Source organism: Lynx rufus, unplaced genomic scaffold (genome assembly GCF_022079265.1).
Source record: "Lynx rufus isolate CCGP_SWC_20201006 ecotype Redwood Valley unplaced genomic scaffold, mLynRuf1.p SCAF_3, whole genome shotgun sequence".
Lineage (NCBI taxonomy): Eukaryota > Metazoa > Chordata > Mammalia > Carnivora > Felidae > Lynx > Lynx rufus.
The window spans coordinates 39625431-39649648 of record NW_025814845.1 but is presented as its reverse complement, the minus strand read 5'-3'; the positions used below and the strand labels follow the sequence as shown (position 1 = coordinate 39649648).

At 35.2% G+C, this 24218-nt stretch overlaps 1 protein-coding gene across 16 annotated transcripts in view; it reads right to left on the bottom strand.

The window, feature by feature from the left end:
• Positions 1-24218, bottom strand: part of FIP1L1 (factor interacting with PAPOLA and CPSF1) — an 81520-nt gene that overhangs the window by 50310 nt on the left and 6992 nt on the right. For 8 of the 16 annotated variants that reach the window (XM_047090993.1, XM_047090994.1, XM_047090999.1 and 5 more), the window contains 7 exons: positions 22001-22058; positions 20788-20891; positions 15845-15909; positions 15193-15300; positions 14604-14734; positions 14239-14307; positions 5811-5920 (listed from right to left, as the gene is read on the bottom strand). In XM_047090993.1, the coding sequence (XP_046946949.1) occupies positions 5811-5920; positions 14239-14307; positions 14604-14734; positions 15193-15300; positions 15845-15909; positions 20788-20891; positions 22001-22058 (645 nt within the window). The remainder of the gene's footprint in view (positions 1-5810; positions 5921-14238; positions 14308-14603; positions 14735-15192; positions 15301-15844; positions 15910-20787; positions 20892-22000; positions 22059-24218) is intronic. The other 8 variants (XM_047090996.1, XM_047090998.1, XM_047091005.1 and 5 more) reach the window with 1 other exon arrangement.

The following is a 24218-nucleotide window of genomic DNA, read 5'->3' as shown; positions in this document are numbered from 1 at the left end:
AGTTAATTATTAACAGGAGTGAAAGAAGCAGGGGAAAGAATGTACTTGGGACTCTCTTCAAAGTTTTACACTGGCAAAAAAAATGTCAATAAACATGGAGAAAAAGAAAAGCTAATATTGAATACAAACAGAAACAATGGATATAATACTTTAAGTGATTAATATAACCACTCTAAAGGAAACTTCTGACTATTTTAACTACATACTCTCATCTTAAAAAAAAAAAAAGAAAAAAAAAAAGAATTCCAAAGAAATCTTGAATTCTATTTAATAGGTTTGGTTTTTGCAATGGTAAGTACAGAAGTCCTAATCTGTTCTGAGTGTATTTTAGGATGAAGCAAAGAGTATATATACTGAAATTGTTGGGAAATAGGTTCTCAATGTGGTAAAACAGAGATGTAATCTGGATTAAGGAAAGGGAAGTAGAAACCTGTGGTGTCAAATGTGAAGTAAAAGAAGGATGAATGGTTAAAATTATACATAAGGCAATTTTATATTGAAATTGGTTGTTTTCTCCCAGCCGTGAGTGCGGAAAAAGCCTAGAAACAGTGACACTCCAACAGCAATGAGCATAACTGGTGCCAAGATCTTGGTTTCTAATCATCATTTCCCATTAAAAGTCATCAAGGTGCTTTCAAGTCCCTGGCTGCTCCCAAGGAGGGGCAGAGGAAGTACAAGATAAGCATGGAACATTTGGTAAAGCTAGAAAGTAAAAAAATGCTCAAAAACAAAACAAAACAAAACAAAAAACATGATGGGGACATGTCAAAAGGGCACAGGAGCCACTCTGAAGAGACTCCCATGAAGCAAGTCTGAAACAATTTGAGCATCGATATGAATTACAGTATATAAGTAGTATATATAGTTTATATACTACATATACAAATAAACCATATTTATAAGCAACAAATACACTCTCTCACATATAAAATAAAAATTAATGAGTCTAGATGATAATAAATAAGTGGAGGAGGTGGGAAAACCCATTTTTAAAGAAGAATGCCAGCTAATTAATGTAAGAGAAATAACAGAGTTAGATAATCAGTATTTTACAGTCATTACAGTAGTAACGGGAAAAAGCAAAAATTAACAATGGGATTTTAAAGTTTGGGAAGTTTAAAAAAGAAACAGGATATTTACCATCTCCTCACGTATTATTTATTAAATACAAACAGTAAAAACAATAACTTTGCAGTGCAGAAACCCAAAGAACACCATTACAACTAAGTGATTAAAGTTATCATCTCTAAAAATGGGGAAAATGACATCATGTACCTCAAGGCTGATGCACTGAGGACAGAACATCACATATGTAGTTTCCTGCCCAAAAAGCAAAACCTGAACCTAATAAAGAGGAAACATCAGGCAAACTCAGATTGAGGGAGATGACTTACAAAACAACCAGACTGCACTCTTCAAAATTCAGAGTCAACAAATACAAAGAATGTCTGAGAAACTGTCTCAGATGATAAAATAATGAGATAAAAGAGTTAATTATAATGAATGACCCTGGACTGAACCCGAAATCAAGGAAAGAACTGCCATTAAAGACATCATTGAAATAATCAGCAAAATTTATGACTTGTATATTAACATACTGGCTCATTGTAAGATTTTCTCACTTTGATTAACTGTGTCCTAAGATTACATAACAGAATGTCCTTGTTCTTAAAAAATGATGTTTACAATTAACAAATGATTCAAAAAGGAAAATATTTTGGGCAAATTTTAAAGCAAATATGGCAAAATGTTAATAAATGATAAATTTGGGTGAATAATATTCAATGTTCATGAGTGTTCAGTTTGTGAAAATTTATCAAGCTGTACATTCTTGACATAATATGAAAACTTTTAAAGATATAGGAAAACATTCTGATATATTAAATATTAACATTTTACTTAAGTATGCCAATTTGCTGGGCAACACAGAAAGTTAGAAACCCAGCATTTCCATCGATAAAGTACAAAGATCCATTTAAAAAAAGTTCTGTGCAAACATACCAATAGTCATCTACACATTAGTAAGGCAATCTAAGATTTTAAACAAAGGCAATACAGTGGTTAGGTCAGTAAGTAGTACAGCTCATTACTATTTGTTGGGCAGTCTCTATTATGTCTTAAATGGCATTTCCTGTCTACTCCCTAAAGTCAGTAAAATTTTACTTTCACACAGGTCCTTCTAATCTCCATAAATACAAAGACCAAAACAGAAAAACACAAGTATTTATTTAGGGAAATACTTCACAATGAACAAAAGTGTGCTTTTGATCAAGTGAAGAGGAACCCAGAAAACAAACTTTCCTAATGAAAAACAGGTACTGTTCTCTGTATCAAGAAAGTGACAACACTGACATGTTGGGCATGTTTCTATAGGTTATGGTAGCAATTATCCACTTTTTTTGGTAGTGGTGATAGATCGACTAACTTTTCTGTCATTTACCTTTTTACCGACCCTTTCCTGACACTATTCTCCATCTCTCCTTCAGTCCATGGCCGTCCATCATTATAATCACTTTCTCAAGGACCCTCTCACCTTCCTTGCACCTTTGTCATATTTGCCTGGTATAACCACAACTCATATTAAATCCCACTAGCTAGTCTTCATGAACATACAAATACCTGGCAAGGGCAAGACAAACACATCCAAGCAAGCTGACTACTGGTCTCATTTTAAACACATAACCATCAACTTCAAGAAAAGTTGGAAATGTACAGTCTCTCTCCCTTTGTCAATTTTTTTACTCTACTAATTCATTCCCACCAGCATATAAAAATGTTGCCATTTTTATCTTGAAAAAAAAAAGTCTTCTTTTGACAGCACACTTCCCTCCAAGTACTGGCTACAATCTGACTCATTTCCCCCTAAGTTTATTCACACACCTCTAAATGACTATTTCAGAATTTCTCCTCTTGTCAAACATTCAACACCCACTTCTACATCCTCACATCCACCAGGTAAGTCAGCATCCCGTGTTGTTGGGAAAAACTGACTCCCATCATTATCTTACCTACCCACCCCCTCCTTCTCTCCCGTTATTGAGTGAACTGCCCATCTCCTTTTTAAGGCTAACTGCGCCGCTTCCCTTCCCCCCCATTATATCCCGTCCCCTCTGATCTTAAGGACATTGTTCTAACAACTGTCCCTTCTTGCTTCTTGTATCATCAACTTCCCCTCTAGTAACTCATTCTCGTAAGTATACAAGCATGCTGTAATTTTCATTTTAGAAAAAAACAGCCTCCTGACCCCACATTTCCCTTCAGATACTGTTCCATTTTTCTGCCCCTCTCAAAAGTAAAAAGAAAAAAATTCTCAAAGAAGTTATACATATTTTCTCATTCTAATTCCTCTCCTATTCTCTCTTGAATCCACTCCAAAAAGTCTTTTTTCAATCTTCACCTTATACCACTAAAAAGGATCCTGGTCAGGACCACCAGCAACTTTTATGTTTTAAAATCCAAAAGCCAGGGCGCCTCACTGGCTCTGTCAGTAGGGCATACGACTCTTGATCTTGGGGTTGTGAGGTCAAGTCCCACATTGGGTGTAGAGATTACTTAAAAATAAAATCTTAAAAAAGTAACTAAAATAAAATCCAAAAGTCATCCTCAGCCCTCTTCTTCTTGGCCAATCAGTATTATTTGGTAGTTAATTGTTCTTCTTTCTACTTTGAAACTACACTGGGTGTTCTTCCTATGTCAGTAGTAATTCTTCTGTATGGATCTCCTCCTCCCTCATTCTTATTTTTCTGACCTGCAAGGAAATGCCCCAAGGCTCTGTCCCTCTTACCACTTCTTTCGATACTTACCTCTTTTACAATCAAATTCAGTTTCACAACTTCATTTAAATACTACTTAAACACTGATCACTCCCAAATTTCTATCTCTGGCCTATTGCAGATCCATAGATCTGCAGATCCATAGATCTACTTCCTATGCAAATTTTCCACTTATATGTCTATTGCAGATCCATAGATCTACTTCCTATGCAAATTTTCCACTTATATGTCTAATAGACAACTCAATTTTAGTATATCCTAAACTGAACTCTTGGTCTTCTCCCTCCAAAAAAAGCATTCCTCCCGTAGTCTCTTCTATTTCAGATGTAAAAGATCTTTTACATCTTTTGAAATGTATCCAATATCTGTCTTCTCCTCACCATCTGCACCACAACCACTTTGTCCAAGTTACCATTATCTCTTGACTAGATCACTGTTACGACCTCTTAACTGGCTTCTCAGCTTCTGCCCTTAATCTCTCTGTAGTCTGATCTTAAATAAAGCAATGAAGACTTAGAAAACCTACAGTAGATAATTTCATTCCTCTGCACAAACTCTGACAGTGGCACCCCATTTACTTTACTTATAGGAAAAGCCAAAGCCTGTATAAAGGTACAATGCCCTACAAATCTGGCCCAAGGTTGGTAGGTTGGTTGGTTGATGGAGGGGGCAGTCCTGCTACTAATTCCTAAATAGTTTATTAGCAAATATCTATAGAGTATTACTTCTGTATTATTTTTCCAGAATATTTCACATAAATGAAGTCATTTAATATACATAACTTCCCTGTGAGGGATGTCTTATTATTATTACATTTTACAGATCAGGAAATTAAAGAACAAGATTAGGGGATGTGCTCAAGGACACAGAGCTAGTAAGCAATAGAGCCAGAATTTGAACCCCAGAAGTCTGGCTGTAGAGTCCAAGCTCTTCACATCCTTCTCTACTGCAGAACACGATAAACTCAATGAATGAGAGTGACCTCTTTTAAAATAGGAAAAAAAAGCAAAAGAAGACTACATAATAAAGGAATCAGTATTCCTCAGCTATCATAACTTCTTAGCCAAACATTTTATGAGACTGCATTTATTTAAATAATACTTGAAAATGTCCATGACTAATAATTGTTAGGATGAGAAGAGAGTCAAAATCCAAGATGGCTTTGTGACATTTAATTTTGGCTGAAAGTTTCAAGAATCTTTATCTTAAGGCTAAACCACATGTTCCCATATGGGCTCTTCCTGCATTTGTATATTATGAAATATAATCTCTTATAGCAATTCCAAATTGCAGAATAACAAAACCAGAAAACTGTATAAAATAAATTTAAGCAAGTAACGCAAAAGGTAAATGATCTGGCTGAGAACGAGTAACAGCTTGGTGACTGACTTGTTTCAGGCCCAGAGAAATACCTGATTTAAGTCATCTTTACCTAACTCAAAATTAAACTGCTAACATCAAACTTCCTTAGTCTCAGTTTATCCTTTACCATTTTCCTGGTAACAGGCTAACCATTTGTCACGTTTAAATTAAAAGGACATTTGCCAGCACATTTGTTTCTTACAATTGGTACCTTGTGGAACTTAAAGTTAGGTATTATCAAAATAAACCAAAGAAAGAAAAGAAAGTGGTTTTAACTGGAAAGATTGCCCAGGCTGAAATGTCCACCATCTTTTACTAAAATCTGTAAAACACATTTAGGCCAATAGGTCTAGACTTAGGAAGTCCAATAATTCTTTATGTAAGAATAATAAGCACAGAAAACAGCAAGACCATTGTTATTGCCATCTCTCCTGAATGTAAGATTGTCTTTTTTACGGACGTGTAACTATATACCATGCTTCATTTCTTGCTCACCTAAATGTTTTTTAAATGGGAAGGCACCAAGAAGAGTTTTTCACAAAGAACTCATTTTGTATTAAAACAACGTGAAATGTTCTTTGACAGAATATTCAGCGCTTTTACATTTTATAGCACTAATACAAGATGAAGATACCAATGCCTTCAATAAATGGAGTTATTAATTGTCTAACTAACCTGCTTGGTGGGAGTCCAGTCTTGAACAAAGAAGGAGGAGAAGTAAACTCAGCTTTTGTAGATGGAAGTGCTGCTTCCTTCTCTGAATTTCCAGTTCGTCCTTGCTGTACCTTAAAAAAAAGGGTTATTAGCTTATTTAATAGAACACTCAAATATACTACAGGTATTAAAATAAATTTGTAACATCTAATTTTAAATTAAATATGAAGAATGTTTTGTTGCTGAATATTTAATAAAATTACCTTATCTTAGAACAGCATTATGAGAAAGGCACCAAAGATGGATTATGGAATCAAAATGTTCCCAACTATTAACAAGTTCACATTAATGTTACTTAAAAGTCTAGTAAGCTCTAACTCTTTAGTCCTTTCATAAATTCCCTCAAACTGCCACAAATGAGCCCAAGATACATGGTTATGACCCCACATTTCAAAGTTCAAGAAAGGCCTTGAAGAATTTTCCTCTTCTATGTTCACTACCATTCTAAGAAAACAACCAGTGGCCATTTTCGCCATTCTGACCATTTTCTATTCAGACTGTGATTTGCTCCAACATGAATATTAACAACTTTCCATACCATTTGTTTCCCCATCATCAACAGTACACTGTCCTGCCAGTTCAGCACACTTAAAAGCTTGATGGCTGTTTCCTTAATAACCTCTATTCCCTCCTTTATATTGACTTTCAAATCAGTTATCTACTTACTCCATAATTTCTCCCATATTGAGCCATCCTTTCTACTCCTATCAGATCTTTTGAGTATGGTCCAGTCATACTCCTTTAGACTGGTGAAATTTTTCCTTTATGTTCTTTTGCTTTTATACTCACCTGCCTATCTTAAATCATCATTTATTTATTAAATCTAAACAAACTACATTTACCCTACACTTGAAGAACATCACACCATATTTTATGCCCTACTTAAATTCTACTGTTCAGTCTAAATTCAGCATCATTCTCTTTCCCCAGGAGACAAAGGCCAAGAAACCCTCAGATACTTTGATATACTCAAACCACTGGTTCAATTCCAGAAACTATCTACCTTTCACGTAATCATTACATGAGAAAAAGAATATATTTGAGTCATTAAAATCAGATCTCTTATTAATACCACAGAACCTAATCCACAATTGGTGTCTTCATACATTTAGGGTTTTACACGGACATTTTACTTGAAAATGAGTTCTACTCATTAAAAAAACTCATTTAAAAGGCCCAGATCCTAATGAGGGATGACTGAGGATCAGCACTAAGACAATGAGGATAGAAAGAAATGGATTTGATAGACACTTGACAGGTAAACTGACAGAATGTGGTGACAAGAGAAATAAAACATGGTTCACTCATCAAACATTAAATATCTATTGTTATCTAAAAATCTTTCACCAGAAGCTGAGATTACAGAGAGAAATACAACAAAATCTCAGGCCATGGGACAAGACAGACACATAAACAACCAGAGCAATACAATAAATGCTATGAAAAAAGTATCTATGAGATAAAAATGCTATGAGAACACAGAAAAAGAAATGTATTATTCTTCCTGCATGTCAGGAATATTGAGAGTTGACAGTATGGTCTCAACTGTTCCCCTGAGCTCCAATAATTTATATCCAACATCTTATCTATCTAATAAGCAACTCAAACTTACTGTGGTCAAAACAAAACTACTGATTTCCTACTATCCCCCATTCTGATTCTCCCCAAGTTTTCCCCAGTAAATAGTACCATCATCTACTGAGTTGCTCAAGGGAAAAAAAAAAAAAAAAATCCCAGGAATTATCCAATAGATACGACAATCCTATGTCAGCTGTACCTTTACAATATATACCAAATTCAACCATTTATTATGTCCACCCCTAAAACCCAGGTTAAACTTACCACTTCTCAACTGTTCTACTGAATTGTCACTGCTTTGACCTTACCTCTAAAAAATCTATCCCCTGTATACAGCCAAGCACTGTTATTAAAAGTGTAAATCACCTCATGTCTCTCTCCTGCTCAAAATTCTCTAATAGTTTCCCAACACAAACATTATGAAACCTAAATTTCTTATCATGGACTACAAGGATTTATATTGCATTTAGGTTTTATTCAAATCTGTATCCCAATACCTAAAAACAGTGCCTGGAATAAGTTTTCAGTATATATTTTTATTTGACTGACTTTGGGATTGACCTTAAATGTCACTTCAAAGTCTTTCACAGGACATGGAGTTTTGGCCCAATTATCTAATCAATCACGACTTTTCCCATTAAGTCAGAAAAACTCTAAGATCACAAAGTCTAGGTCTATAATGCTCACCTCCCCTCCCTACTTAAGTCAGAGCTGCTTCCTAACATAGTCAATGCTCAATTAAAAACTGGGGAGGGGAATGGGAAGAGAGTTGAAGAAGTAAAAGAGGAGGGAAAAAAAGAAAGAGCAAAGATGAAAAAAAAGAGCAAAGATGAAAAATTATTTACAACAGGGGAAAAGACATCAGGAAGACAGTACATTTTTAAACATGTAAAAATTGCTTGTGTTTCCTTAGTTTTCTTTTCTCCTTTATTTCCTTATAAATACTCTTACTAATTCTGAAAGTCCTCGCCATTTTAGCAAGTCTCCTAATCAACTTGCATCCACTTGTTTTTCTTCAGATGTTGCACTCAGGGTTACAGACAGAATTTGTTTAACCAGAATGAGATAATTTTTTAATATGATCTCATATTTTAAGAAATGACTGTAAGATACCATGACAGGTTCTCTAAACACAAAGTCATGTCAGGTCTTACATATCCAAACAAAAGTTTGACTGAAGTCTGTAACCTTGAGAAGCTCAATATTTACCCAAATTATGCTACCAATGTACCAAAACTTAAATTATTTTATGAAATTTCCTTCAGCTACCCTTCACAGGTTAACCGTCCAAACAAAATATCTAAAAAGAAATTTGTTGTGTGCTACACCCAAATAATGCATCATGCAACTATTTAAAATGTTATCAAAAAACTTTAATAACCTAGAAAAGCATCTGCCACATAAATGTTAAGGTAAAAAAGGAAAAGTAGCAAACCATATAAATTACCAAAATTTTGTTTCAACCCACAAGAACAAAAAGACTGCGAACACAATAAAATTTGGGACTCTGAAAACAGATGAAAAGATAGTAACTGACTGAACAGAATAAAGAAACCTGAATCCTAAGTTAGCAATAAGAAAATAAAGATACTACGATTCTCATGGCAGAACCCCAAAAGGTTCAGCAACTGGACAACTCCAGTTTCCAGAACATTTGAATCAGGTAAGTATAAACCCTCTAGGCAGGCCACTGGAATCTATTCCCTAAAAAATCAAATCACCACAAAAACAAAAAACAAAACAACCTAAAGATACTGACGTGTGGGACTACTAAAAATGCTTAGCCTACAGAAAAGCCTATAGCAAATTTTATTCATATTCAGAGTTCCCAATCACCTTTTGAGTGGCCCATTCCCTTGTGAGTGAATGGCCAAGGACCAACAAACATTTGAGAAAAGTCAGTCAAAGGCCAAAAACAACAAACACACTATGCAGGAAAATCTAAATGAAACAAACAACGTATCATCAACACAAATATCTTTTGAGAGACAGATGAGAAACAACAGCAGGACACTAAGGTTAAATACTAAAGAAAAATTTTCTTGAATATTAACAATATAACCACAGAAATGACAGTGAACAGAAGGGTCATAAGGTGGAAAAAATTTCCCAGATAATGGAAGACAAAGAGGTGGAAAGTAAAAGAGAAAAGAAAATTAAAGGACCGGTATAAGAAGTCTGATATTTAATTAAAAAGGAATTTAAAAAAAGGCGGGGGGGCGGTGGTGCCTGGGTGGCTCAGTAGGTTGAGCATCCAACTTTGGCTCAGGTCATGATCTCAAGGTTCGTGAGTCTGAGCCCCACATCGGGCTCTGTGCTGACAACTTACAGCCTGGAGCCTGCTGCAAGTTTCGTGTCTCCTCTCTCTCTCCCTCAAAAATAAATAAACATTAAAAAAAAATTAAAAAAAAAAAAAAAGGAGTCTGATATTTGAATAGGAGGCCCAGAAGACATTAGAAGGCAGAGAAAGTAAAAAACATAATAGAAGAAAATATCCCAGAAATGAAAGATACGTGCTTCCAAATTAAAAGGGTACAAATGAATGCTTGGTATAATGGACAATAACAGACACATAGTTGTGAAATTTCAAAACACAGCTTATACATACACAGAGGAAAAAAAAATCATCTATGCATGTGTGTGCACATACAGACATAAAAATATTTTAAGAGAAGATTGTGGTCAATTTTTTTTTCACACATACTATGTAACCCATTCCCACTAGTCACTCTTCCCTTGCGCCTCACTCTGAATTATAAAATTACACAACTGCTTTTATAACCAATTAAGTGACTATTTTTCTATTAAACTTCATCTCCTTTCATTTCACTGAAAACAAAAACAAAAATTAAGCCAAAAAAGGGGTCCCTAGGTGGCTCAGTCAGTTAAGTGTCTGACTCTTGATTTCGGCTCAGGTCATGATCTCACAATTCATGGTTCATGGGATTGAGCCCCACTCGGGTTCTGCGCTGTTGGCATGGAGCCGGGCTGGGATTCTCTCTCCCTCTCTCTCTGCCCCTCCTCCACTTTCATGTGGTGCTGTCTCTCTCTCTCTCTCTCTCTCTCTCAAATATGAACTTAAACTAACAAGTTCATTTGTACTATTTTATCTACTTGTTGGTTCATTTGTACTTACTTCATTTGTACTATTTTATCTACTTGTTAATGTTTGAGAATTTACTTAACAAGAAAGTAAAAAAAAAAAAACCAACAAAAATTTAAAGGGGCTGGTAGGTTGCTTATTTCTCAGTTGATCAAGGATGAAACAAGTATATTTGCAGTAGACATGAAAAGAATTTAAATTATGATTCTTAAATCTGTCCCCTTTGTTCATTCACTACTTTAAGATCTGGTCCTTATTCATTTCATTTCTACAGTATTGCAAATGCTCTGTATGTGGTCTCTGACTTCCTTTTCTCCTCCTTACATTCTAGAGAACACTTGTAAGTTCTTTTTCTAAAAACCAAATTTGCTCACACTATTCTACTCAAGAACTTTCAAATGGCTTCCTATTGTCTACACAAATGTCTGTAGACTAGTTTCAGATTAAGGTCTTTCCCATTATGGTGCCCCATTTCTGCCATTTCTAGGCTTCTCTCCTGTAATACCTCTCATCTACCCCAACTCTCCATTCATGCTATCTGGTTTTGCTCATACTGCTCTCTCTGCCTACAGTGTTCTTTCTACACCCCATCTTCTAATGAAAACTCACTCATCTTCCGGTTATCATGTTTGAATCCTTCTAGACTCTGTATCATAGGACAATCCACTCTATCCTCTCAACTCCCCACTGCACTTTAATACCACTAACATAACATTTCTCACAATATATCATGGTTAGTTCATACGTACACATCGCTTAGACCATGAGCTCCTTAAATACAGAGTCTGTTTTCCCATGGTATCTAGCACAGTGCTGTGCACATTAGAGGTGCTCAGACGTAACGGGAAAATTGGGGAAGTCCTTTTCCTTCTCAATCACCAATCCTAATAACTGTAGTTCAAACAGTGGATTAATGGGTAAGAGCTTAGACTTCCTTTTTTCAACCTTACACTGCTGCCAGAATTGTTACTTATTAGGTCACTTCCAAAATTATATTACTTGTATGTCACTTTCATGCTCACAAACAGGGAATAATTCCTCCAACTCATCCTCCTTGTTTCTAGGCCTTCTAGAATTGAACCACACCTCACAAAGCAATCTCTCTTCTATTCCATTCCGAAAAGAACTCATCCAATCAGGCTAACTTCTTAAATACTACTCTCATCCACTTCTACTCAACTGAGTTTCTTTCTTTGCCCAAGCCATTTCCTCATCCGCAATACTTTTTTGTGTGTGTTCTCCACACTCACAAGGCTCTGATCAAAATGGCGTATGCTTTGGGGCACCTGGGTGGCTCAGTCGGTTAAGTGTCCAACTTCAGCTCAGGTGATGATTTCATGGTTCGTGAGTTCCAGCTCCACATCGGGCTCTGTGCTGCCAGAGCAGAGCCCACTTCAGATCCTGTCTCCCTCTTTCCTTGCTCCTCCCCAACTCGCTCACACGTGCACCCACTCTCCCTCTCAAAAATAAACATTAAAAAAAAAAAGCAGGTAACTTTAAAAAATAAAATAAAATGGAATGGCAAATGCTTCTCTAACACTGCATCTTTACCCTTTTAAGAAAACACAGAAACAGAATGGAACTATATATAAACACTCAATGTTAATAATACCTAAGAAATTTGCCTCTGCATATTTGGGATACCAATTACATCCTTATAATATTTTTTGTATTCTCCAGAGTTGCAGGATAGATAATGAAAGACAACTCATACTTTTTCAAGAATAACAGTCCTACAAAAACCTGAACAATGATATTTCTTTATTTAAGGTGACAGCAATTCATCTGAAATTTAATGTCAAGTAAATTGTGGCCTGAAAATGCCAAACACTCACATATAACCAGTAGTTGCAGATCCTGAGCAACATCAATAAAATATATCCTACAGACCACAATATGCATAAAAAATGTGAGCCATACACATTATTAAAATATACACCCTGTTCCCAAATCAGTATTTCTAACAGATGAATAAATATTTAATGCCCATTATCAAGGCAAATAAAACCATGAAACTATAATCATCAAATTCAAACGCTTATTCCTTTGGAAGCAAATGAATGAGAATGGAACAATGACCTCCCTCCCTCTCATATAACCCAAAGAAACTTCAAAACAATGTTGATAGACCGTATGTATATTAAAAACTCATTCATGGTGACACTTCCAAGAAGAGACCAGCCTCTAGTGCTCACTTCAGCAGCACATGTACTTAAAAACAAAACAAAACAAAACAAAACAAAAAACAGAGAGACCTTGGGGTGCATGGGTGGCTCAGTAGGTTAAGCATCCAACTCAATTTCGGCTCAGGTCATGATCTCACAGTGGTGAGACTGAGCCCAGAGTCAGGCTCTGCGCTGGGCATGAAGCCTACGTAAGATTCATTCTCTCTCCCTCCTTCTCTCTCAAAAAAAAGAGAGACTAGCCCCTAGGAATTTCTTTTTATTCCTTAGTTTTAGAAGTCTACTGCAAAAAGACAAAGTATACAGAACTTGGCAGTTTTACAAAGGCACCTTGTTTTCATTTGTTAGAAAAAAATAAAAAGCACCACTGCAAACAAACTATTTCATTATCAAGACAACTAGCTTTTCTATCTATTCATTGGAATCAAGTACAATATATTCAATCCCTGAAGAAGAGAGCACCAAAAAGAACCGGATGGCCATTTAAAATAGAATAGACATCATCACACACTTTCAAAAGATTTACAGCAGAACAAGAACCAAATACTTACCCAAAGTAGGATGTAAATTAAAATTAAATTCTCTACACAGAACTGTGTCCAGCAGAGCGGCTACATCTGCGGATATAGCACATGTATTGCATAAGGCAGTATTTTGGTGCCAGGGCTGCAGTCCCAAAAGGATCACAGGAAAGTTCCTGCCCACAAAGTTCCCTGAGTACACAACCCAATCTAAAAGCCACTCCCAGTCTTCATTCCAGTGTCGTTCAATACAAGAATCAAGAACTAAGAATTAAGGTAAAGGAAAAAAGAGTACACAATCAGGTATTTTAAAGAAAAGTTTGTAGGTTGCTGTGTATTGCAGAAGTATGAAAATACGGTATTATTCTTTGGACTGGGTCTGTGATCATATGGAATGGAGAAGCCAGAATTCAGACTTGATACCCAAGTGGTAATAACAACCGGCAAGTCCCTACCTAAACCTAATCCTTTTAAGTTATTAATTTTACACATCAATGCTTTATCCTATTCTGTTGAGTCTTTCTTAGAGACTCTCAAAAACGGCCAAGCTTCTTGAGACATCTCAAACTCTAAGACACGTTACACCAATGATTTTAGTGTCATAAAGATAATAAGCAGTATGCCATCTTCCTTATCATTTTTTAAAAGAAAATTAGGAAAATAATTCTCCCATTCTGATAAAGCATGATCTGAACTGAGAGCTTAGCCTATCGGCATGAACTTTTATGTCCTACAAGCAAACATACACTATAATTCAAAATAAAATCACAACATACAGCAAGAATAGTTTTACTTGGCATATGTTAGTATAATAGGCTATAAATTCACATGCTTGCAAAGTGGAGATAAAACAACAATCAGCAAATTTGTAAGTCACCAGGAAGCTGAAGATTTGGAAAAAAGGTAGCTATTTCCACTTTAACCTCATCCCTTGAGTAGTGGTATGGGAGCAGACTCAAGAACAAAAAAATGAGAGCAACCAAGGATAATTTACTAAAATTCACCTTAAAAAGATTGAATCTGCCATCTTGGATCTCTGCACCTGGTGTAACTTCCATAGTACAGTCTTCGGCCTAAGTTAAATAACATATTCCCCATTAAGATACCACATAATTTTTAATTGATAGGCCACATAAAGACAAACTAGCTGTAGCTAGTCTGTGACTTGAAACTAAGAACATCAGATAATCATTAATATGAAACTCTGAAAGGGAAGGAAGGGAAAAAAAACAAACATGATAAAAAGAATGAAAATTTTAAACTATCTTATAGCATTTAACCACCTTTACGGGGAAAAAGCGATTTATCTGGGGGAGTTTATTTGGGACTGTAGAAAAGGCTGGGGTATTCTGGAATATTTACTAATTACCGTAATTTTATTTGTAGTAGAGGTAACTGGTATAACTTCAAGTCCCATTCGTATCCTCTTTTGTTTTTCACAGTAAGCTTTCCAGGTATCTTCATTAAACCCATAATTAAAATAATCAGAAAGATCAGCACCTAAAGATAAAACATAGTATTAGTGTATAAATATTTCAATTCTATTTTTATGCAGCATACAAAATATAAACTATAAAAACAAAAATTTAGTGTTCCGTCAGTTTTATCACCCCTTCTAATTTTCCCAATTACTAATATAAAGCAATAGGACTATAAAAATTTTTGATCACAAGTATCTCCTTTAAGCTAGAGAGTATTACGCTAAGTGAAATAAGTTAGTCAAAGACAAATACTATATGTCACTCATATTTGGAACTTAAGAAACAAATGATCATGGTGGGGGAACGTATTTCCTTTAGAAATGGTGTCATGATAAAATATGCAAATAATAAGATTTAATAATATAGGTCATCTTACTCTTGTAATTAAAACAATAAAAATGACATTAAAAATACTCTTCTAAATGACTGTTGATACTAAAAATCTTTCGAAACAGATACAGTCCACAGGAATCTTACCGGGTTTACGCCATGGTTTATCTTCAAAGGAATCCAAATCTACCTCCAAGAGTGGAACTCCGTTAATGCTTCCAGGTGCATCAAGGTCCACTCCCTTGACTTTTGTTCCTATTTTATACAATTACAAAATGGTGAAGGAGCTATTATCAGCACAAAACTGAGAGACACCACAGTTAAATAGAAATCATTGACACCTTTTTACCACTGATACCACTAAATATGGCAGAGGTTCCAAACACAGCATTTAGAGTAATACTAGCATAAATAAAAAGCGAGATCAAACTTTATGGAGTAGCTGTAAAATAAACTGGATTGAGAGATTAGGGACTTGTTACTTATAAGGAATTCCTGTACCAATAGGAAGTTGCTAACTTCCATGTTTGAAATCACTTTTTTTGTACTGCCTGTGAGCTAAGAAAAGTCTACTTTTTTAAAGGGCTGTAAAACAAGTAAACCAACCATGTGACAGGAGCCCTGTGACCCACACAGCCTAAATATTTATTATGTAGCCCTTTCCGGAAAAAGTTTGTCCACCTCTATGATGTATGGTGAAAAACTGCTCTTTTTAACTGAGGTGTAATACCCCAACTTATGACCTATTCATACATTCGACTTATTTTCCTATTGATACAGCTGCAAATACAAGTTTTACCTGTAGTTCCATAAACTCTTCCCCCTGTTTTGATGTTAAGATTTACAGGTGCTGTACCATAACTCCTAAAAACAAAATAAAAATTATCCTGAGAAATGTAAACAAAACAGCAATATATTCAACATGTACAAACTATACACCCACATAGTAACTAAACAGACTAATGACTGACACATTTTAGAAAATGTTCTAAACTAATTTCAAAAGTCTGTCACTTGCTCAATAAGAGAAAAAAATATTTTTTAAAAGTCTCAACTTGTTTTTCATCTGAAAACCTATCAGCCACTAAGTATCTCACTGTAACAAACTTCACAAGACACGTGGCTAAGAGGAAATCCATCTCTATCACTTTGTCTGCATTTCCTCACCTACAACATAACAGCAATCATGCAAGAATGAAATTTCTCCACTTTGTTCCCGAGTCCAGTGACCTCCTTATAGTCCTTCCTACATTTGATATTGTTGATAATTCCTTTTCCAAATATCCACAGAATACTTTTACCCATAAAATGAATTCATTTATATTACATTTAAAAATAAATCTAGGGTGAAAGCAGAGCAGTGTTTGGTGGTAGTCAGTGTTTAAGGACTGGGAAAACAAAGGCAAATTTCTAGAATGCTAATTATGTTCCATATCTTGACCTGGGTTGTGGGTTCATGAATGTATACATTTGAAAAAATTATTGAGCTATACTTTTTAAATGTAATATACACATGATAAAGGAAAAAAAATACAAAATCTGCATTCAGACCCCAGGCTCAAATATAAGTTTTGTCAATTATTAGTAGTGTAACCTTGGCTAAGTAACTTAAGACCTCATGGACTTTGTATAAATTTTCTGTAATACGGGTTTACAGACAGTTCCCTAACTTTTCCATATAATGCATTCTTGCATGAGGAGGAAAATCAAATATAATAACAGAAAGAGACTTACATAATTAGTAAGACGTAAAATAATAGACAATATTCTCAATGATATATTTCTCATATAATATTCATGTTATTTAATTTGCTTCTTTACCCTCCCAAGTTCAGGCAACTGGACTTGTAAAGATTCACTGTTTCTGATCTGCCTAATAATTTCCATTTTTTTTTCCTCCAATGTACTAAATTTATGAGACTTAGGTAATTTACATTAGCACTATGATTTTTGTTTTCTGCTTAAAAATAAAATGATAAGGAAGCGTAATAAAATATTCAAGTAACTGTATGAAGCTCCACTGCTATAAATGCAAAAAGTATGAAATAGCCCGAATTAAACTGTTACGGTCAGGTAGTGCTACCATTACAATCTTGAAACGCTTCAATCATCTCATTGATATTAATTCCCATAGTAAATGATTAAACACCAACAATACATCAAATACAGCTCTAGGCTAAAGAAAGAGAATGAGGAACTGAACAAATATGCCTCCTGCCCCATGCTGCTTACATTTCAACAATCTAAATTCAGCACAGCAAAAGCACCTGTTGGTTATCTATATACGATGTACAAAAGTTCCAGCTGTTTACAAGTTAAATGCACAAAAATCAAGTACTATCTCTCAATGGTCTTCTTACAGAATTGCTAAAGCATAAAACAAAATAGTATTTATAAAAGGCTTAACCTTAAGTTCAATAAATGAATTTCTTTGCTCCCTACCTAGCTACTTTCCCTTCCACATTTGCCTTTGAAACATCACTTTTGTTTTTAAAACTACTAAGGCTTTGTATTCATTGTGTTCAAAGAAGCTTAGCTGTTTGGAAAATTACACTTAAGCTAATATGATACCTTCCATGAGCCTCCCATGAGGTGTCAGGCTTCTCTAGGTGCTAGATCCTACATACTTGGATATCGAAAGGAACTTCAAAATTAATGCATAAAAAAAAAAATGTGTTTTAACCTACTCCTCCTACATTACCCACACATGCTAATATACGGTAAGGTACTCAATTAAGGGCTCTAAAACCTCTAAGTCATTGAGTCCTTTATCTCACTCTGCATCCACAACCATGTTATTTCTATTTATTATGCACTCAAGTATCTTTTTCCATCCATCCCTATACTACTGCCACTGGCTTAGTCTGCATTATCATCTCATGTGGACAACTCAAATATATCAACCAATTTCTATTTAATCCATCTCAACTACTGCTGCTAGTTATCTTTTCACATAACCTAACCTGCCTATAAACCTTTAAAGGTTCTAACTCCTGCCTATAAACCTGCCTATAAACTTTTAAAGGTTCTAATTCCCTAAAGTGGTTTTAACCATTTTTTCCCATCTATTGTATCCTCCAGCCATGTTCCTCTAAGCCAGGCTTCCACCACATCGCAGTAGTGTCCCTGCTAAATCATCAGTCCTCTTCTGTCTCAAGAATCATTCAAACAAATTCAAATATTACTGCCTCTAGGATTTTTTCTTTAATACATAGGCTTTTTAGCAACTCTCCTCTCAAAGCTTTCCAATCACCTTGTACATTCTATTCTAGCACTTAAACTGCACTGAAAGTATTTGCTCACATGTCTGTCTTCCTCACTATTTCTAATAAGGACTATATTATTACTTTTCATATTCTCATCAATTAATGCAGTGCCAAACTTTTTAAAAACTGTTTATTAAATGGATGGATGAATCTCAAAGGTAAGAAACTACTTCTCTATATGACTTAAATAATTCCTACTCTAGGGGCGCCTGGGTGGCTCAGTCGGTTGGGCGTCCGACTTCAGCTCCAGTCATGATCTCGTGGTCTGTGAGTTCGAGCCCTGCGTCGGGCTCTGTGCTAACCGCTCAGAGCCTGCAGCCTGTTTCAGATTCTGTGTGTCTCTCTCTCTCTGACCTTCCTCCATTCATGCTCTGTCTCTGTCTCAAAAATGAACTCAAAAATGAATAAATGTTAAGAAAAAAAAATTATTCCTACTCTAAAATTTGCTTTCTGGGGAGCTTGGGTGGCTCAGTCGGTTAAGCATCTGACTTCGGCTCAGGTCATGATCTTGCGGTTTGGGAGTCTGAGCCCCTCGTCAGGCTCTGTGCCTGACAGCTCAGAGCCTGGAGCCTGCTTCGCATTCTGTGTCTCCCTGTCTCTATGCCCCTCCCCTGCTTGCACTTTGTCTCTCTCTCTCAGAAATAAGTAAACATTAAAAAAAATTTTTTTAATTTGCTTTCCTTCATACCTTATATAGAGAAAATGAACTTAGTAACAAAAGTATGTTACCTAAAAAAATGCTATTTTGTACTTTCTAACAGCTTACAATAAATCCATTTAGTATTGTTCCCGGAATACAATTTGCTCTTTAAACTTGCTTCTGAAAATTCTGTGCACAAAATGTTCATCAAACTTCATTTTCTCACAAGATCTTTCAGTTTTCAAGGGACAGATCTTGAAATATCAAGGTTAAGTAAGTTCTATACCCTTCAGAAAGATCTATAAAAGTTACTTTGAAATGCATAAAAAACATAAAAAGTAGATCAACTGAAGAATGGGTGTAAGCATAGATAGATGGAGATATACACATTTACCCATATAAATGATAAAGCAGACCTAGCAAAATGTAAATTGTATAATCCAGATGATGGGTAAAATAACCATATTTCATGAAACTGGAAATTGCTATAAGAAATAAAGTTCAGAAAAAGTACTGTGGGAGTCTATATACATTTAACATTTGATTGCAATTCCTAACAAAAATTTGATGTTAATAAAAAAAAAACACCTCACCATTTGCTTTAATTGTTCTATAGATGCAGATACAAATAATTTTATGTAACAGTATTTACTAAACACAAGGATTACAGCGTTCCTTTTGCAGAATGCAGATGGCAAAGGCCTATCAGCATTATACAGAAGCCCAACACTAATTCTTTAAGTGGAGATGGAACACCAATCTACCCCTCATATGAAGAAGTCTCTTCTCAACCCTGCTCCCTAGAGTTTTAAGATTACACAGGCAGTGCTTATTATAATGTGAAACCGACCACAACAATAACTGAGTTACCTTTAAGCTCCTAAAATAACTGAACAAAATGGCTCTGCTATAGAAATAAAATACTCAAAAGTATTTATGTATATATTGCTTGATTCCAGATAAGGCTGCTTACTGAACTACAGTGCAATTAATGAAAGTTTTATGTTCCTAATGCATTCCTAATGTACCACATTATACATCCAATCTGAAAAAACACAGAAAAAATATGGACTCTTATTCTACCACCATAACAAAACCACATTCTGTACTTTAATATATTCCCTTTCAACTTTTCTGGAAGATTCTTTATGTGCTCAACGAGCTAATGACAGTCAATTCACTTGATCTAGTTTTATAGACTATAAAACTTGATACAACATATTGGCTTAAAAAGCCTACAGGACAATGAACAACTTCAAAAATACATTATGAGGAGCAAAAAGAAACACTTTTGATACCATTTTTACTGGACAATAAATTAAAAACCTAAACACGGTTGTGGATAATATAATGGAAGAACAATGTAGGTGAAAACTGTAATTTAAGGTTTTTTAACTCTAACTAAAGAATGTGTAGTATTCAATTCATTTATAAAAACACTTTAATTTTAGAAATCAAAAACAGCTGCTTCCACGTAATTTGCCTAATAAATTAACTTTATCTTTAAGAAAGATTTTCATGGTGAAATCTCTTTTTATCATGATAAAACTGACACAACACTGTATTAATTTTAGGTGTACAATATAATAACTTGATACTATATATTGAAAAATGATTAGTTAACATCCGTCACCAGACAGTAATATATTTTTTTTCTTGTGACAAGAACTTTTAGGATCTGCTCTTTTAGAAACTCATGGTGAAATTTTAACAAGAGTTCTTTCATTGCATGGTAAGACGGAAAAATGTAAAAAATATGGAATCAACCATTACTGGTTCGAGATAAGCACACTACCTTGCATTGAGGCACGTAATCGTTAGTTAAAAATAACTTACCCATACTGTGGTGCTCCCGTTTTAATGTCTCCTATAGTGACATGAACATCATCCTCATCGTCATCACTGTCACTATCACTATCATCTTCAGTCTCGGTCACTTTCTATACCAACATAAACAATTACAGAATACATTCAATAATCCATCTCAACACCTAATATGAATAAGTGAAAAAGTAATCATTTTGTGATTTTTGAAGTAGTTTTAGAGAAAAAAAGTTATAATCTCATAGCACTGCTACCTCATTTATAACTTTTGTTTTACATGATAAAATGGGATAAGAATGTGAAATAAAATCTGTTTTTCAGCATCTTTTTGTAAATAACACCTCATATATTTTTTCCTGTTATTTATAAATGCTTCTCTGCAAAACAAATCTAAGGCATTGTACTAAAATATCTAGAACATAAATTACAAAAAAAAATCGAGTGAGAAATTTTTGGCAAGAATATGAAGAGGATACTGTTAAGAGTCACAGCGTCATGGTTAAAAAGCACCAAATCGTTACGGAGCAGCTCACTTAATTCTTGTCATTCATTTGTAGCTAGACGAGGCCCAGGGTGCAAGTGACCGAGGAAATACTTGTTTTAGGAGTAAAAAGTAGGACCATTTATGAAGGTTGTATTTTGGCTCCAAAAGGCTATTTTGTGGTCAGTCACATAACAGTAAATAAAAAAGTAGATCACCTCAGGCAAAATATTTTTTTTGTATTCAATTCAAGCCTGCAGAGTAAGGATTTCTTTCTTTCTTTTTTATATAGAAACAGAATGTTAAAATATTTGTAAGACCAAGAATACATGTTCAATCCAAAACACATCACTTTTAACAGGCATGAATGAGGTCAGAGACTATCACTTATATAAAGAATTGTCTTGCTAAAAATTATGGCACTCAAACTTGTGCTGTGGGACTTAAAATCTTCCTTCAAAATGAGTCTCATTATAATCTTTAGTTGAGCTACAATCATTCAGTTCCTTGAAAGGATTAAACTTCACGTCTTTGCACATGCTCCATTTCATCTGAAGTCTCTTCCCACTATTCTCATCGCTATGTTTTTGATGGCAACAGATGAGGCTGGAGATATAAACGGGGCCAGATCACGCCGGACACTGAAAGTCATCTTAAATTTTTGGCTTTCTTCCTTAGTGAACAGGAAACTACTGATAAAGACTTCACATAGGGAAGTAACTGGACTTCAAAGCCTTGTGTTACCGGTTTAGGTACGCCGTTTTCAGCAGTTTCATCTTCAATTCCAGATGGAGGATTAGCACTATGAATAATAAAGATAAGCACATAAGTCTGGTATTACTTTTCAGAGGTACAGACAGGATATACTAGTATTCTTAAGCTATGTCTGATAATTTCCTAAAATTACGGTCTCCACTGGATAAAAAAAAGGATGGCAAAAACTGCCTGTGTTATTCCACCATTCCTGCTGCCTTGCATAAAATCCAGACTCAACACTGAAAGTAGAATGGAACTGCCTCTACAATTTTTTAATGATATGAAATTTGCAACTTGACAGTGGGGTATAGTTCAAGTTTTTTAATATTTAAAAAATCTTCATCACACTTAATTTTACTTATCCTAACTCTTTACTGAACATCCACCATGTGCCAGGGACTACTAAAATTGCCTAAGGCTACGGAATACACAGTTTCCTCCGTTCCTGCCGCCCGAGGAACTGAAGAACTTTAATATGACCACATTAACTCTACCAGTATTCAGTTAACACACATGCTCCGTTCTGGTTTTGTTTCACCTATCTTATTGGACACACGTTCTTCGTTGCATGAAAAATACATTTTAGGATTAAAGAAAAGCTTATCTTCCTAGAAGACTATCTTCCAATTTGGTGCCAATAAAGAGCTCCAGACCTAATTCTGATGCATTAAAAAAACCGCTTTTTTTTTTTTAATGTTTATTTATTTTTGAGACAGAGAATGAGAAGGGGAGGGCAGAGAGGAGACACATAATTCTTAGCAGGCTCCAGGCTCTCAGGTGTCAGCACAGAGCCCTACGCAGGGCTCGAACCCACAAACTGTGAGATCATGACCTGAGCCAAAGTCGGTCACTTAACCAACTGAGCCACCCAGGCACGCCCAAAACTAATAACTTTTTAAAGTCCAGTTAATACCTGTATTTGCCTTATTAAAGCAAAACTGATATAAAAAAATAAACCCCTCTTTTCTCATGAGACTCAAGCATCTGGTCATTAACCATCAAATAAAACTTATAGTATTATAGTGTAATTGGCTTCCTTTTTTTTAATGATTCATTTATTTTGAGAAAGAGAGAACACATGTGCTCACAAGAAGGGAGAGGGGCAGAGAGAGGAGAGAGAGAATCCCAAGCTGGATCTCATAAACCTTGAGATCATGACCTAGGCCAAAATCAAGAGTCGGATGCTTAGCAATCTGAGCCACCCAGGCGCCCCTGTAATTGGTTTCTTATATTTCAATAATTAGGATTTTGATAGTGGGAATTAACCATTAAACTCATTTCACAAATAAAGGCACTGAAGTACAAAGCAACTAACTGACATTTAGTAGGATTTCTGAGAACGATATCCAGATGTCGATATAGCTCAAACCTCTTTTCATTACATTTGTTTATCTCTTCTAAACTTCATTTTGTCAAGCAGTTTTATAGAAGTCAATGCAATCTCTATAGTGGTATTTTACAGTAGTACAATCCTCATATAAAGCAAAATAAAGATAATAATTGAAAATTTGAATGTGAAGTTTTCATTGTTTTACTGCTTGACCCAAGAAAATATGCAACTATAATTCTTCAGTACGTTTACCTCCTGCTTAAGTAAGTTTCTAGGTAGCCAGAAACAAGTTTAGCATGCTTTTTATGCCATGGAACAGTGTAGTTAGCCGAACCTTGGATTAAACAACATGACAAAATTGGACACAGCATAATACAATGGTTAAGAAGTTGTAACAATGAACTGGTCACAAAGAAGCTGGGGAGAACTCTAATAGCAAGGACTCTGATCAGTCCAAGCTGAATACCAGAACACGGGTTTGGTGAACATGCCTTACCCAATACTTCTAAAAGTTTTAATTCCTATCAACATTAAGATGCTACAAATATAAAATTACAAGCTTTTTCTAGAAAAATTAAGCTTTAAGAGTAGAACTTTTCCACAGAATGAAATAAACTTAATAGCTCTCCAAATAAATTTTTAATAAAGAATATAAAGACATTTTGACAGTAATGCTCAAGGAAGGTAGAGGCTTCCCTCCAATACATTTAATCATGCTAAGGGGCGTCTGGGTGGCTCAGTCAGTTGAGCTTCCGACTTCAGCTCAGGTCATGATCTCACAGCTCGTGAGTTCGAGCCACATTGGGCTCTGTGCTGACGGCTCGGAGCCTGGAGCCTGCTTCGGATTCTGTGTCTCCCTCTCTCTCTGCCCCTAAC